General features: G+C 41.1%; 2 protein-coding genes across 2 annotated transcripts in view; one reads left to right on the top strand and one right to left on the bottom strand.

The window, feature by feature from the left end:
* ADCY2 (adenylate cyclase 2) overlaps positions 1-5,889 on the top strand; it is a gene marked incomplete at both ends in the record, with an annotated part of 1,451,075 nt that extends 1,445,186 nt beyond the window's left edge. The window contains 3 exons of the mRNA XM_082258935.1: positions 364-512; positions 5,375-5,537; positions 5,884-5,889. Of these exons, the coding sequence (XP_082115061.1) occupies positions 364-512; positions 5,375-5,537; positions 5,884-5,889 (318 nt within the window). The remainder of the gene's footprint in view (positions 1-363; positions 513-5,374; positions 5,538-5,883) is intronic.
* Positions 5,890-7,049: 1,160 nt separating this feature from the next.
* CFAP90 (cilia and flagella associated protein 90) overlaps positions 7,050-13,358 on the bottom strand; it is a gene marked incomplete at both ends in the record, with an annotated part of 47,306 nt that continues 40,997 nt past the window's right edge. Inside the window, one exon of the mRNA XM_082258934.1 lies at positions 7,050-7,229. Within this exon, the coding sequence (XP_082115060.1) occupies positions 7,050-7,229 (180 nt within the window). The remainder of the gene's footprint in view (positions 7,230-13,358) is intronic.

Raw genomic sequence — 13,358 nt, 5'->3', positions numbered from 1 at the left:
ATGCGTTTCCCCTCATAAGGGGTCAACTGGGATTGGAGGTCAATCCAATCCCAGTTGATGCCTTCTGAGGGGAAACGCGTCGGATGGAGTCATTTTTTTTTTGCAGCACTTCTTGATATACACTATTGAATGTTGTCATGTGTATTTATAATTTACACTTATGTATATACTTTTTCGTTACTATTAGTTTAGGTTAGTATAGTAGTGGTTAATACCGAGGCAGTGCACTTTACTTATACTCCCTTCATTTTCTCTCCTAGTGTTCAGGGAGTTTCAGGTGCAGCAGTTTCTGTATTTGATCGGCCAGTGCTTCCTTTTTTGCACCACACCAGTTACTAATATAAATTGCTCTTCTGCTTTTAGGTTACAGAAGAAACAAACAATGTCTTGATATCCCTAGGATACATTTGTACTTGTCGTGGAATAATTAATGTTAAAGGCAAAGGTGAACTGAAGACTTATTTTGTACATACTGAAATGGCAAAGTCCCTGTCACAGGGTAATGTGACATTGTGAGTGTCCTCAAAACTACACACTCAAAATATAGTATTAGTTCAACTTATCCAGACCTTGTGCTTCACGTGGATGTACTTCAGTTTTTGCACCTGAAAGCCAATACACATTAAGAGCATGTATTCGGCTGTTCCTCTACATTACCAGTTTTTAGACCTGTTTTATACTAAGGTGTCAAAAGTTTTTGCCATGTTCTGTACCCAATTGTTCTGTACTATTGTCTTTTTGCACAGTAATAAAAAATAACAAAGTTTAAATGTTCTTTGTTTAAAATATATGGAAATCCCTATGCATGTTACAGTTTAAAATATATGGAAATCCCTATGCATGTTACAGTTTATAACACGTTTGATAAACATTTTTGTACAGGAAACAGAGCATGTTTTTTTTTACCTTGATTAAATGCAGAGCAATCGCAACTTCATATAAAATGAATCTTCGAAAGTAAATCTACATTTTGTCCAGCAAACCCAGCAAGCAGGGAAGTAAAAATATTTATAATTTGGCCTTGGGTCCATTGAATGCAGAATTTAAGAAGTGTGACTTCACTTTTTGTACAAAATATACTGAGGTATAAATAAATCATTAAATATAAAGTATTTACATTTTCTGAGGGGTTGTGAAGCCCTCTAAGTTAAATTTTACAATGATACTTAGTGCCTTCATCAGAAGTTATGTACAGGCAGAACTCATAGAGAGGTCAGGGGATTTCCTCATCCCCTGCTACACAAAAGAGTTATCTAAAGTGGGTTGTTTTCTGTACTTACTGTATAAGATCCTGTTCACAGCGGCATTAGAGACAGAAGTTTGGGGAGCATTTTTGCCACTCCCTGAGCACCTTGCCAAGCTGCCTACAATAATATGGACAGTGGACAGAGCTGTTTACATTAGAAAAACATGTAGCATTTGCATTGTATCACATAGCAGTGGCAAAAATGAAGCTACAAGTTGCGTGTGGGAGGAGTTGATGTTTGGCAGCGCCTTCTATTTAAGTCTATGGTTAATGCACCTTAAAAAAAAAAAAAAATCACTTGGTCTGGGGTGCGTTTTTTTTATAGCCTGTTAAAGCTATAAGCACGTTGGTTTTCATTAGTTTTTGCAAGTGTGAACTCATCCTTACTCCTGCAACATGCACACATTTGAGGGTTTGAAAGCCATGAAGCATGATGAAACAAGTCCTTTTAAATACAGAACTATTGTTTTGCTCTCACTTTTTTTTTTTTTTTAACAACATTTTATTGAAATTCAACTCAGTACAGAGAAATAAGTATAGAGCAACATGAACAAGATACATATCTTCGAGCAACATACGCTAAAACGTACTCTGCATGTACAGAGTGCTCTGACATCATAAAAACATAATGTTGAGGAATTTCGGAGGCTAGTACGGCTGGTGTAATCAAACCGGGTCATTACCAAGATTTCCATTTCAGATAAGGGGAAGGAGAGGAGAGGCATAGGGGAGAGGAAGGGCAGAGGAGTAGGGGGAATGAAAGGACACTACAGCCCCCAGGGGTTAAAGGCAGCATAGTCTCGTCAAATACAGAACTCGTAGTAGGGGCTGTGGGGGGAGAGGGGAATGAAGTGGAGAGGTCAAGCACCACGTAATGAGTTATCTGCGGATGACACCGGAGCTGAACCATGTGAAATGAGATAACAAACATAACAACATACATGCATCCATGGTAGACATTTAAAGGCACCTAAGGCTTGTAGCACACCTGCAAGGGCATAGGAGAGCATAGTGGTTTTGCTCTCACTTTGAACATTGTAACAGCCAAAAAAAAATGTTGCTGATTTTCAAAGAGGAAATGAGAAATCTGAAATAAAGGTTGCTAAAATCCTTACTATATATGGAGTATACAGTTTGTGTTAAATATACCTAACATTAATTATCTTTGTTAGAGTTCAATGGTCGTAACATACACTTTCCTTATTAAAACATCAGGATTGTAATAACAATACGAACAGAAGTCATTTTGACAATCCAAATATACAGTAAGATTACTTGAAAAATCTCCTTTCATGTTGTGAGTGATGCCTCCTAGCCCCTAGGACGGACGGAGTGCTTCACTGTTTGTGATTGTGAGACTGCCTGGCTGCATCGGCAGAGGAGAGATTATACAGCCACAAAGTCTCCTGCTTTCCCATCGCGGCTTGGATGTCTGATTGTATACAGCCTGTCAAAGGTGCATGGTTGCACCGAAAATTGTGAGTTTAAACCTTTTGTTCTTTTATTGAAATAAATGCTTTGAAGGTATAAGCACTACTGGAGATTTTTCTTTTACATACTATATGGTGACACTGATTGCTGGAGTGTGGATGGAGTGATTTCACCTGATTTCCGGTATAAGGGCATACTTTCTGAGCTACGGACCATTGAATTACTGGGACCATAAAGGGTTATCCCTGTCAAGGACCCCCGATTGATGAGTCTAAATGAATCCTTTCTAAGGTGAGCGCCCACTCACAAGGGGGTGCACAGCGATAGCAGGATCTGTGACACTCAGGTCACTCACTAATTTGGGGAGCACCTGCCACCCGTTGGTAGTTATGAGCACAGCAAGAATTTATTATTTGCACTGAGTCACATATGGACTTGATTATTTATTCCTATTTAAAGGACACTTTATGAAAAAAAATTTTTTTTTTTTCATTCCAATTTTTGGGACACCATATTAACACATGTTTTATCTATGAATTTTGCACGATTTTATAGGATCTATTTTTGAGGCTTTTTTTTTTAAGTTTTTTGATCACGGTGGATTTCATATTAAGGCATTTTGCACAGGGCTTGCACTTTGCACTTCATATCTCAAAAAACTTTTTATTGGATTGGCTGAGATCATATTTTATTCATTTATATCATTTATAACACTTCATTTATTCACCAATTATTGTGTACAGTTTACATTGATTATTATTTATACACTACACCATTAATTAGGAGGGACAGTGGTAAATCATCCTATTGTACCCATACAGGCATTAACATTTTTATTGAGGAGATTTTAAATAATAGACTGCATTTGTACTAGCACTGGTTTATTTGTTCTAATATTAGATTTTTATATTGTTTTCAACCACTCCTCGGCTGTCTCTCTGTGTAACGAACCCACCCGAGGGGTCACCCACACCCGCTACCAAGCTAACCCCTTACACTATGTGCACGTTTAGCACAATATAGTGTTTGGGGAAGGACATTTCTCATAACCCCCACCCCACACACACACACACAGGCAAACCTCTCTGCAAGAAATAGATGCCTTGCAAATACATTAGCATTGATTGAAAGGTCCTTTTTTGTTACAATTACTTTGTTAAAAATATACTGCAGTCAAAAGTCAAGTACTTAAACGCCGGCTTTTTTAAAGAAGTTTGACCACCAACAAAATTAAAAAAACAGAAATAGAAAAAAAAAAACAGCGCAAGCTATAATACTCACCTTCAATTTGGAGCTGTCCCCACACAGTACATCTTTGCCAACACAAGATGTCCTCAGTCTAGTTGAATGATGCTCAGTTTTGTCTAACCCAGAAGACTTAAGATATTACTGTAAATACCATGGGCCCACTCCTTAAGGGGAGCATCACCATATTGTGTATTAATGGTGTATTGATGAAATTTACCTGTAAAGTCATCAATCTGCTCCGCACTGCCATTATGATCTTCCGCTTGATAATGGCGATGATTTCCAGGTGACAAGCTGCCAATTGATACACTGTAAATAATAGTGCACGGAAGCAGGGAAGCTGGGGGCCCCATACAGACTACCTGGCAGCCCCCCCCCCCCCCAAGAAAATATTAAAGAGATATATTTAGCTAAAATTACAACAAAATCACTATTAGCAGACACAAATATAACATAACTCGCATTATTCCTGCTAAATCTAAAAAAAAAAAAACTATGTTAAATAAAAAAGATGAGATGAGAAAAATATACAGGCTGGGCAGTTGGAGCTCAGTGATCAGAGAGACAGAGAGAGAGAAACAAAGTTACAATTTACAAATAAACTCCCGAGCAGAGATAAGTGCTGGGAGGGGGATTAGTGAGGGACGACTGTCTCTTTCTCAACAGCTGATAGCAGGGAGAGGTACAGATCAGATTCAGGTGCTGGAGGAAGATTTCTGTATTTGTTGTCCATCACTTATCCCCCTCTCTGTGTGGGCCCCCCTGTGTGCTCGGGCCCCCTACAAGAGGGCTGGTGGTCCCCCCCTATCAGCGGCCCTGCATGGAAGTACTTAAAAGCTGAGGGATAGCAGTGCTGAGCATACAATGACTAGAAGTAATGTCTTTGTACTTTAGTTAGGCAATGGTTGCTTTAGCTCTCATTCATACTGGAGCATTTATCTGTTGGTTTTCCTTCTGCCTACACCTTACTATGCAGAATCCCATTCTTTCCAATCGTGCCTGTTCACACTTTTGTGGTTGTATGGTGACTGAGCGTGCAAGAGGTTTTTTTTATTTTTATTTATTTTATTTTTTTTCAGCATATTTAGGCATTTTTGACCGCACAGACTTCAGTGGGATTACCTGTAAACACATAATATGCACATTTTCACATCTGTAGAAATAATTTCCTTCTATATAACTTTCTCAAGGTTTGGAGTGGTGAAGCTGAGGAAATGAACTATGTTTGATGTCTGAGTCCTTCCCAAAAAAACAATATATGTGAGTGATTATGTGGGGGAAAGGTCTACTGTATATTAGCATCTCTTACGCCCATCTCTTTTTTACATATCGGGTACATTTATAAAACCTTTGCTGTGTGAATGTTTTAGCATTATGTGACACTCACCAATGATCTTTGTAATGTTTGTAACATGTGAAAGGTCATTCACTATGTTTTGTCTTTTGCAGGGCTAATGTAACATTCCCTACCATTCTTACAAAATTTCAAAACCCCCACATTATTCCTAATTCAAAGCAGATATTGATTATCCAAGATGATAGAGTTACCTTAGAACTGGATGAGCAGCAATACATTCAATTCAACATTATATTTGAATGTGTAAAAAACAAGGTATGGAGAGAACAAGAATCCCCCCAGAGAAGGAGTCAACTAAGGACACCGTTATGCAAGTTAAATTAAATTACTGGCACATGTGCCTAATAAAGTTTATTTTTGTTTAATTTGCATAACGGTGTCCTTAGTTGACTCCTTCTCTGGGGGGATTCTTTTTCTCTCCATACCTTGTTTTTTACAGTACTGCTCTGTCAACGCCCACCTGTTGTGAATCTGGATTTCACCAATTTTTTGGTGCTCCCGTTCACTGGGGCCTTTGGGTATATGCTCCACTTGGATTATATTTGAATGTGGCTAACTACTCTCAGCCTTTTATTGGTATCACATTGCTGGTCTTTTTCAGGAATAACAGCACTCAACTATGCAACATGTGTTTAATTTGCTCTGCCACCTAGAGGAAGTCACTAAAAGGTTTAAGGTAATATACTCATGCAGCTACTGTGAATAGAGCCCTTTCAAGTACCTAAAAAATAAAGTGTTACAAGTCTATTCTGGCCTTTGCAACATGCTACCAATTGGGTTGCACCTTTGTTCCACCATTTAAAGAACTGGGAAAAAAGTACAACATACCCCATGCCTGTCTTTTCTGTTATTGAAAAAAAAAGTATTATATCTGTTTTTTGGCTGCCCAGAAGTGCTGGACCCTAGGAAAGTTTGCCATACAGCAGCACTTGATTTCTGACAAATCCCATAAACTCCAGATCTCACAATGTCTTTTACTTTTTCTGATACCAGAACAGCTTGAGTGCTATCGTCACTTCCCACAAAATTATAACTTGAAATGCCCACAAAATTATAACTTTAAATAGGCAACCCCTACTGATCCCTGCAGCTTAATATAATACAACAGATATTTATTATCAGGTGATCACAGGATTCCTAAGTATAAGGAGGGAAACTTCAGACAATGGTTTGAGCTAAAAAAAAAAAAGCAAATAAACATAAAAATTAATTTAAAAAATGACTCTTGGTGATTTTGACTTCCTTATATCAAATCTGCAAGGCTAGACAAAGTCCACTAAATTAAAAAAAAAAAACATCATATAACCTTTGCTAAATAACACATGTTGGGTTTTGTTTAGTATGTTATGCTCCAATGTTGGACTTCCAGTAGACTTCAGGCAATGATGTTGAGAATATGGATGGAAAGAGACATCTCTAAAAGCACATATTACTAATGGGTAAATGCTGTTTCCCGGGAAATTGTCACACAAAGCACATTTTTCATTCAACACAGTGAAATCTTGTGTAAATATATAGATTTGTGTTGCCTACCTGAAAGCAGCACAACTTTTTTGTAATAAAATGAAAACAAAGTATTGTCACCTAAACAGTGTAATGTAACAAAGAATTAGAATTGTTCTGCTTTTACACTGATTCATTTGGGTATAGTGACCTTTTATGAAGATATGTTAATCATTTTGCAAAGAATGAATGTCCTCAATCATTTTATTATTAAAATTTAATGAATAGATTTTTTCAGCATCGGACAGTTTATTTTAAACTGTGTTATGATGGAGTTACACAACCATAACCTTCTTCCAGTGATTTACTAATTCCACTCTTGCGGTAAAAATCCAGACGTACCACACCAACTCTAACATGTTCTCTGTTTACTTTGTCTACATTAAGATGAAGGTGTCTCCCATAGTCTGAAGAGCTTAGTACTGGCACAAGACGTGAGGTTTCCTACAAGAAGAAACAGGTTTATAGAATGTTAAATGAAAAGAAAGTAAAGTCCACAAACTCTATGTAAAGAAACACAAACAATTCTAATTTCTTGTTTCTTTATTGAAAACACCCAATAAACATTCACAGCGTTGAATGAAAAAGAAAGTGAACCCATAGACTAATTACTTTAGTGAAAGCTAAGTGGAGTCATTAGGTTGTATACCTGGAGTCCAATTATTAAAATTTGTTTGGAGCTGTGGTTTAGAGCTACTTTGACTGATAAAATAAACTGAAACATTTTAAGACTGCTGTTCATAAGAAGTATCAGCTGATGCCATGTATTGCAAAAAGGAGCTTTCTAAAGACATACGATCAACGATAGTGGAGATGCATTAGGCTGGAAAGGGGCACAAAGCAATCTTAAAGTGTTTAGGCATCCGTCAGTTGACAGTTAAACTGTCTATAAATGGAGACAGTTTAGTACTATAGCTACTGTTTTTCAGAAGTGGATGCCCAACCAAGATGCCCAATTCAAGGCACAATGTAGAATTCTCAGTGAAGTAAAGAAGCCCCCATAGCCCACCTCTACGCAGGCAAACCAGCACCTTTATTGACATTCATCAATGTTTTAGATACTGACCTGATTTCTCTTTCTTCTCTATCCTGGATCCCCGCTGTGCATCATCTAAGGCCTTAAACCCTATTCTGACGCATATCCTCACAGTGTGGGACTCGATTAAATATTCTGCTCGCCTAATATCCCCACACCTCCTGCTTTTGTCTCTCCTTAATTGACCTCTATTTCCCCCTGGGATGGAGAACCCCCTGGGCTTTTATCGGTGGCGTTCGAAGAGCCTTACTACAGTCCATTCTTTTTTGACTGCACTGGGGATTTGCTCATACCAATATCCTCTTGACTTGTATGAGATGATATCTCTAAATCTGTGCACTTCTCTTACCGCCAACTCCACCATTTTTGAGACTCTCTGACTAAAAACCATGTTCACCCTCAGCTTTGGACGGTCTTTAGGGCTAGATGCCGATCTTGCCCTATGACCCGGGATTTCATTTTACTGCTGTACACATCTATTTTAAGTAACACAGGAATTCAAAACCCGTCGTGCTGCTCCAGATGGAAGCACGACTTTGGCACAGTATTGTCTCCTGAGGACTGGTGTAAGATGTGGGGGGGGGGGGTATATGTTAATCATCCCCTAATGTGCCTGCACATGAAATCTCCTTCAAGTTATGTCTTGTTGGTACTTCATGCCGGCTAGGATAGCAAAATGTCTGCCCACATACCTGTTTAAGTGTTTCCGAGGCTGCCAGGATCTGAGTGATATGAAACATATTTGATAGACATGTCCAAAGGTAAGGAACTTTGGATAAGGGTATATACACTGTCCTACATGTTAACCTGTGTAAGGATCCTTGGGAAGCACTTTATCATAAAACAATTGAAAATGCTACTCATTGGGAATGTACCCTTATTACCCATACTTTTATGGCGAAGATGCAAACTATTGCGAGGTCATGGAAATCACCTAACCTTAAAGTGGATGTAACCCTGAAAAAAAAAAAACATGCTCCCTTCCATTTAAGGCACAAGATTTAGCACAGTGTTTTACCATGCCAATTGTCCCTTTCTATGTTTTGAAATACCTGGTTGATCCTGCTCGATCCTGTCTTCCCCTCTGTAAACTGACCAAGGAGGACGAGGCCCATATAGAGTAGGAGGTTGAGGTGGCGGTGGATGTGGCGGTGTAGGTGGAAGTGGCGGTGGAGGAGGACGAGGTAGCCAACACTGGTTTTGGTTTTTAATGTTATTTCTTTTTAAATGAGGGTACACCCCAAAAAGAGTGAGAAAGATCAAAAATACAACAATGGCTGGGTAAGGCCGGTACACATGTCTATTCTGCACAAGGTACGGACAAGTCCTGTGGGATCCTTGCCTGGTTCATCTTAATGAACGTGAGCTTGTCCACATTGGCTATGGACAGGCGGCTGCGCTTGTCTGTGATAACGCCCCCAGCCGTGCTAAATACACGTTTAGATAATACACTGGCTGCAGGGCAGGTCAGCACCTCCAAGGCGTAAAGGGCAAGCTCAGGCCATGTGCCCAATCTGGAGAGCCAGAAGTTGAAGGGGGCAGACCCGTCATTCAGTATGTCTAGGCATGTGCACACATACTGCTCCACCATGTTAGTGCTGGGTCGTGGTGCTGCTGGTGGAGCTCCTGTTGCAAGGAGAGGAGGTGGTCGATCTGTGGCAGCTACACGCACAAGTGAAACACCTTTCTCAGCTGCAAGTAGGCGACAGAACCTTACAGCAGTATTTGGCAGGGCCTAATGCCCCTCTACAAATGTTGAGGCCAGAACAAGTACAGGTGATAGTAGATTGGGTTACTGACAGTGCCTCCAGTTCCTTCACATTGTCTCCCACCCAGTCTTCTGCTGAAAGGTCAGAGTTGCCACCTCCAGCCGTTGTCCATCAATCTTTCACCTCACCCCCTTGCAACTCTTCTTCTTTTTGATGACTCTGTTAGCATGGTTTCCCAGGGCCATCCACCTAGCCCTGCCCCAGAAGTGAAGAGATTGAGTGTACCGATGCCCAACCACTTATGTCTCAAGATGAGTACATGGGAGGACCATCGCAGCACGTTTCAGATAATGATGAAACACAGGTGTCAACTGCTGCGGAATTCCGAATTGTGGAGATGCAGAATTTTAAAAGCCTTGTGGCGGTGGCTGTCCCACAGTACGTCGTGCCCAGCCGCCACTACTTTTCCAGGCAAGCCAGCCCTTCCCTGCACAACTAAGTGGGTGACAAAATCAGGTATGCACTGCGCAACGCCATATTTGGCAAGGTCCACCTAACTACGGATACGTGGACCAGTAAGCACGGTCAGGGACGTTCTACCTCCCTAACAGCACCCTGGGTAAATGCAGTGGCGGCTGGGCCTGAGGCGGATAGCAGTTTGGCGCATGTCCTTCCACCAACGAGGATTGCAGTGAGCTTCAGTTTGCCTCCTGTTCCTAACTCCTCCTACTCCGCTTCCTCATCCTCTACCGCCTCCTCATCCGGTCAGCGTAACACCTTCACCACCAACTTCAGCACAGCCAGGGGTAAACGACAGCAGGCAGTTTTAAAACTTGCCTGTTTGGGGAAAAAAAACACACACCGCGCAGGAGTTGTGGAGGGGCATTGAACAGCAGGCCGATGAGTGGTTGGTGCCAGTGAGCCTCAAGCCCGGCCTGGTGGTATGCAATAATGGGCGAAATCTCATAGCAGCTCTGGACCTAGCCGGTTTGACACACATCCCTTGCCTGGGGCATGTGCTGAATTTGGTGGTGCAGAGGTTCCTTAGAAATTACCCTGATATGTCAGAAAGTGTGGGCCATCTGTGTGCACTTTCGGCGTTCTCACCCTGCTGCTGCTCGCCTGTCAGCGCTGCACCGTAACTTTGGCCTTCCCGCTCACCGCCTCATATGTGACGTGCCCACAAGGTGGAACTCCACCTTGCACATGCTGGCCAGACTGTGCGAGTAGCAGCAGGCCATAGTGGAGTTTCAGCTGCAGCACGCACGCATGAGTCGCTCTGCGGAACAGCACCACTTTACCACCAGTAACTGGGCCTCCATGCAAGACTTGTGTGCCTTGTTGCGCTGTAACATATGCAGACTAGGCCGCAATGTAATATTTTTTCCCTAAATGGGTGTTTATTGAATACCGGAATAGAACAACAGTATCCAACGAGTGTATCTCACACGTACAGATACAGACTAGGCCGCAATTTAATATTTTTTCCCTAAATGGGTGTTTATTGAATAGCGGACTAGAACAACAGTATCCAACGAGTGTATCTCACACGTACAGATACAGACTAAGCCGCAATTTAATATCTTTCTGTCCCCTAAATGTTTTTTTTTTATTGCAATGCGCAATACAACAGTATGCAATGGGTGTATCTCACTGTAACATATGCAGACAGGGCCGCAATCAACTTTTTTTGCCCCTAAATGTTTTTTTTTTTTATTGCAAGGTGCAATACGACAGTATGCAATGGGTGTATCTCACTGTAACATATGCATATTACCAATCACTTCAAAGACAAGATGTATGCAATATGTGAGGACACCTCCACTGTGCGTACATCTTCCCCACTTAACATACCTTGCCTAACAGCACAGTCAACACTCTCCTCTTTTGAACTGGTTACTACTGAAGAGGTTACAAAATTCCTCAGATGCCCACCTAACCAATTGTCCCCTGGATCCTGTTCCCTCACAACTACTACAATCACCCTCCTATTCTATCCTATTCTCCCTCACTCGCATCTTCAATCTCTCCCTCTCTAGTGGCCCCTTCCCCTCCCCTTTAAAACATGCGCAGATCACTCCCATACTTAAAAAGCCCTCACTGGACCCCACCAACTTGAACAACTTAAGACCCATCTCAATGCTCCCATTCACCTCTATACTTCTAGAACACCTAGTCTACAATTAGCTCCTACTTCAGTGCAAATAACCTTCTTGATCCCTTACAGTCTGGCTTTCGCTTGCAGCACTCCCAGAAACTGCCTTACTAAAACTCACTAACAATTTACTAACTGCTAAAACCAATGGCCACTACTCCATACTCCTATTACTTGACCTCTCTGCAGCCTGTGATGCTGCTGACCACCCGCTCCATCTCAGTAAACTCTGTTCCCTTGGCCCCCAAGACTTTGCTCTATCCTAGTTCTCCTCCTACCTATCACAGCCCTTCTTTAGTGTTACCTACAACTCTGTCTCCTCCTCTCCATTTATAACAGTATCCAACGAGTGTATCTCACACGTACAGATACAGACTAAGCCGTTATTTAATAACTTTCTGTCCCCTAAATGTTTTTTTATTGCAATGCGCAATACAAAAGTATGCAATGGGTGTATCTCACTGTAACATATGCAGACAGGGCCGCAATCAACTTTTTCTTGTCCCCTAAATGTTTTTTTTATTGCAAGGCGCAATACAACAGTATGCAATGGGTGGATCTCACTGTAACATATGCAGACAGGGCCGCAATCAACTTTTTTTGCCTCTAAATGTTTTTTTTTATTGCAAGGTGCAATACAACAGTATGCAATGGGTGTATCTCACTGTAACATATGCAGACAGGGCCGCAATCAACTTTTTTTGTCCCCTAAATGTTTTTTTTATTGCAAGGCGCAATACAACAGTATGCAATCGGTGTATCTCACTGTAACATATGCGGACAGGGCCGCAATAAACTCTTTTGTCCCCTAAATAGTGTTTTTTATTGCAAGGCGCAATACAACAGTATGCAATGGGTGTATCTCACTGTAACATATGCAGACAGGGCCGCAATCAACTGTTTTTGCCCCTAAATGTTTTTTTTTATTGCAAGGTGCAATACAACAGTATGCAATCGGTGTATCTCACTGTAACATATGCAGACAGGGCTGCAATCAACTTTTTTTGCCCCTAAAATGTTTTTTTTTATTGCAATGCACAATACAACAGTATGCAATGGGTGTATCTCACTGTAACATACGCGGACAGGGCCGCAATCAACTTTTTTTGCCCCTAAATGTTTTTTTTTATTGCAAGGCGCAATACAACAGTATGCAGTGGGTGTATCTCACTGTAACATATGCAGATTACCAATCACTTGAAAGACAAGATGTATGCAATATGTGAGGACACCTCCACTGTGCGTACATCTTCCCCACTTAACATACCTTGCCTAACAGCACAGTCAACACTCTCCTCTTTTGAACTGGTTACTACTGAAGAGGTTACAAAATTCCTCAGATGCCCACCTAACCAATTGTCCCCTGGATCCTGTTCCCTCACAACTACTACAATCACCCTCCTATTCTATCCTATTCTCCCTCACTCGCATCTTTAATCTCTCCCTCTCTAGTGGCACCTTCCCCTCCCCTTTAAAACATGCGCAGATCACTCACATACTTAAAAAGCCCTCACTGGACCCCACCAACTTGAACAACTTAAGACCCATCTCAATGCTCCCATTCACCTCTATACTTCTAGAACACCTAGTCTACAACTAGCTCCTACTTCAGCACAAATAACCTTCTTGATCCCTTACAGTCTGGCTTTCACTTGGAGCACTCCCAGAAACTG

Source organism: Pelophylax lessonae (assembly GCF_965119305.1).
Source record: "Pelophylax lessonae genome assembly, chromosome: 5".
NCBI lineage: Eukaryota > Metazoa > Chordata > Amphibia > Anura > Ranidae > Pelophylax > Pelophylax lessonae.
Note: the sequence above shows the minus strand (reverse complement) of the source record. Positions and strands in the feature narration are given on the sequence as shown.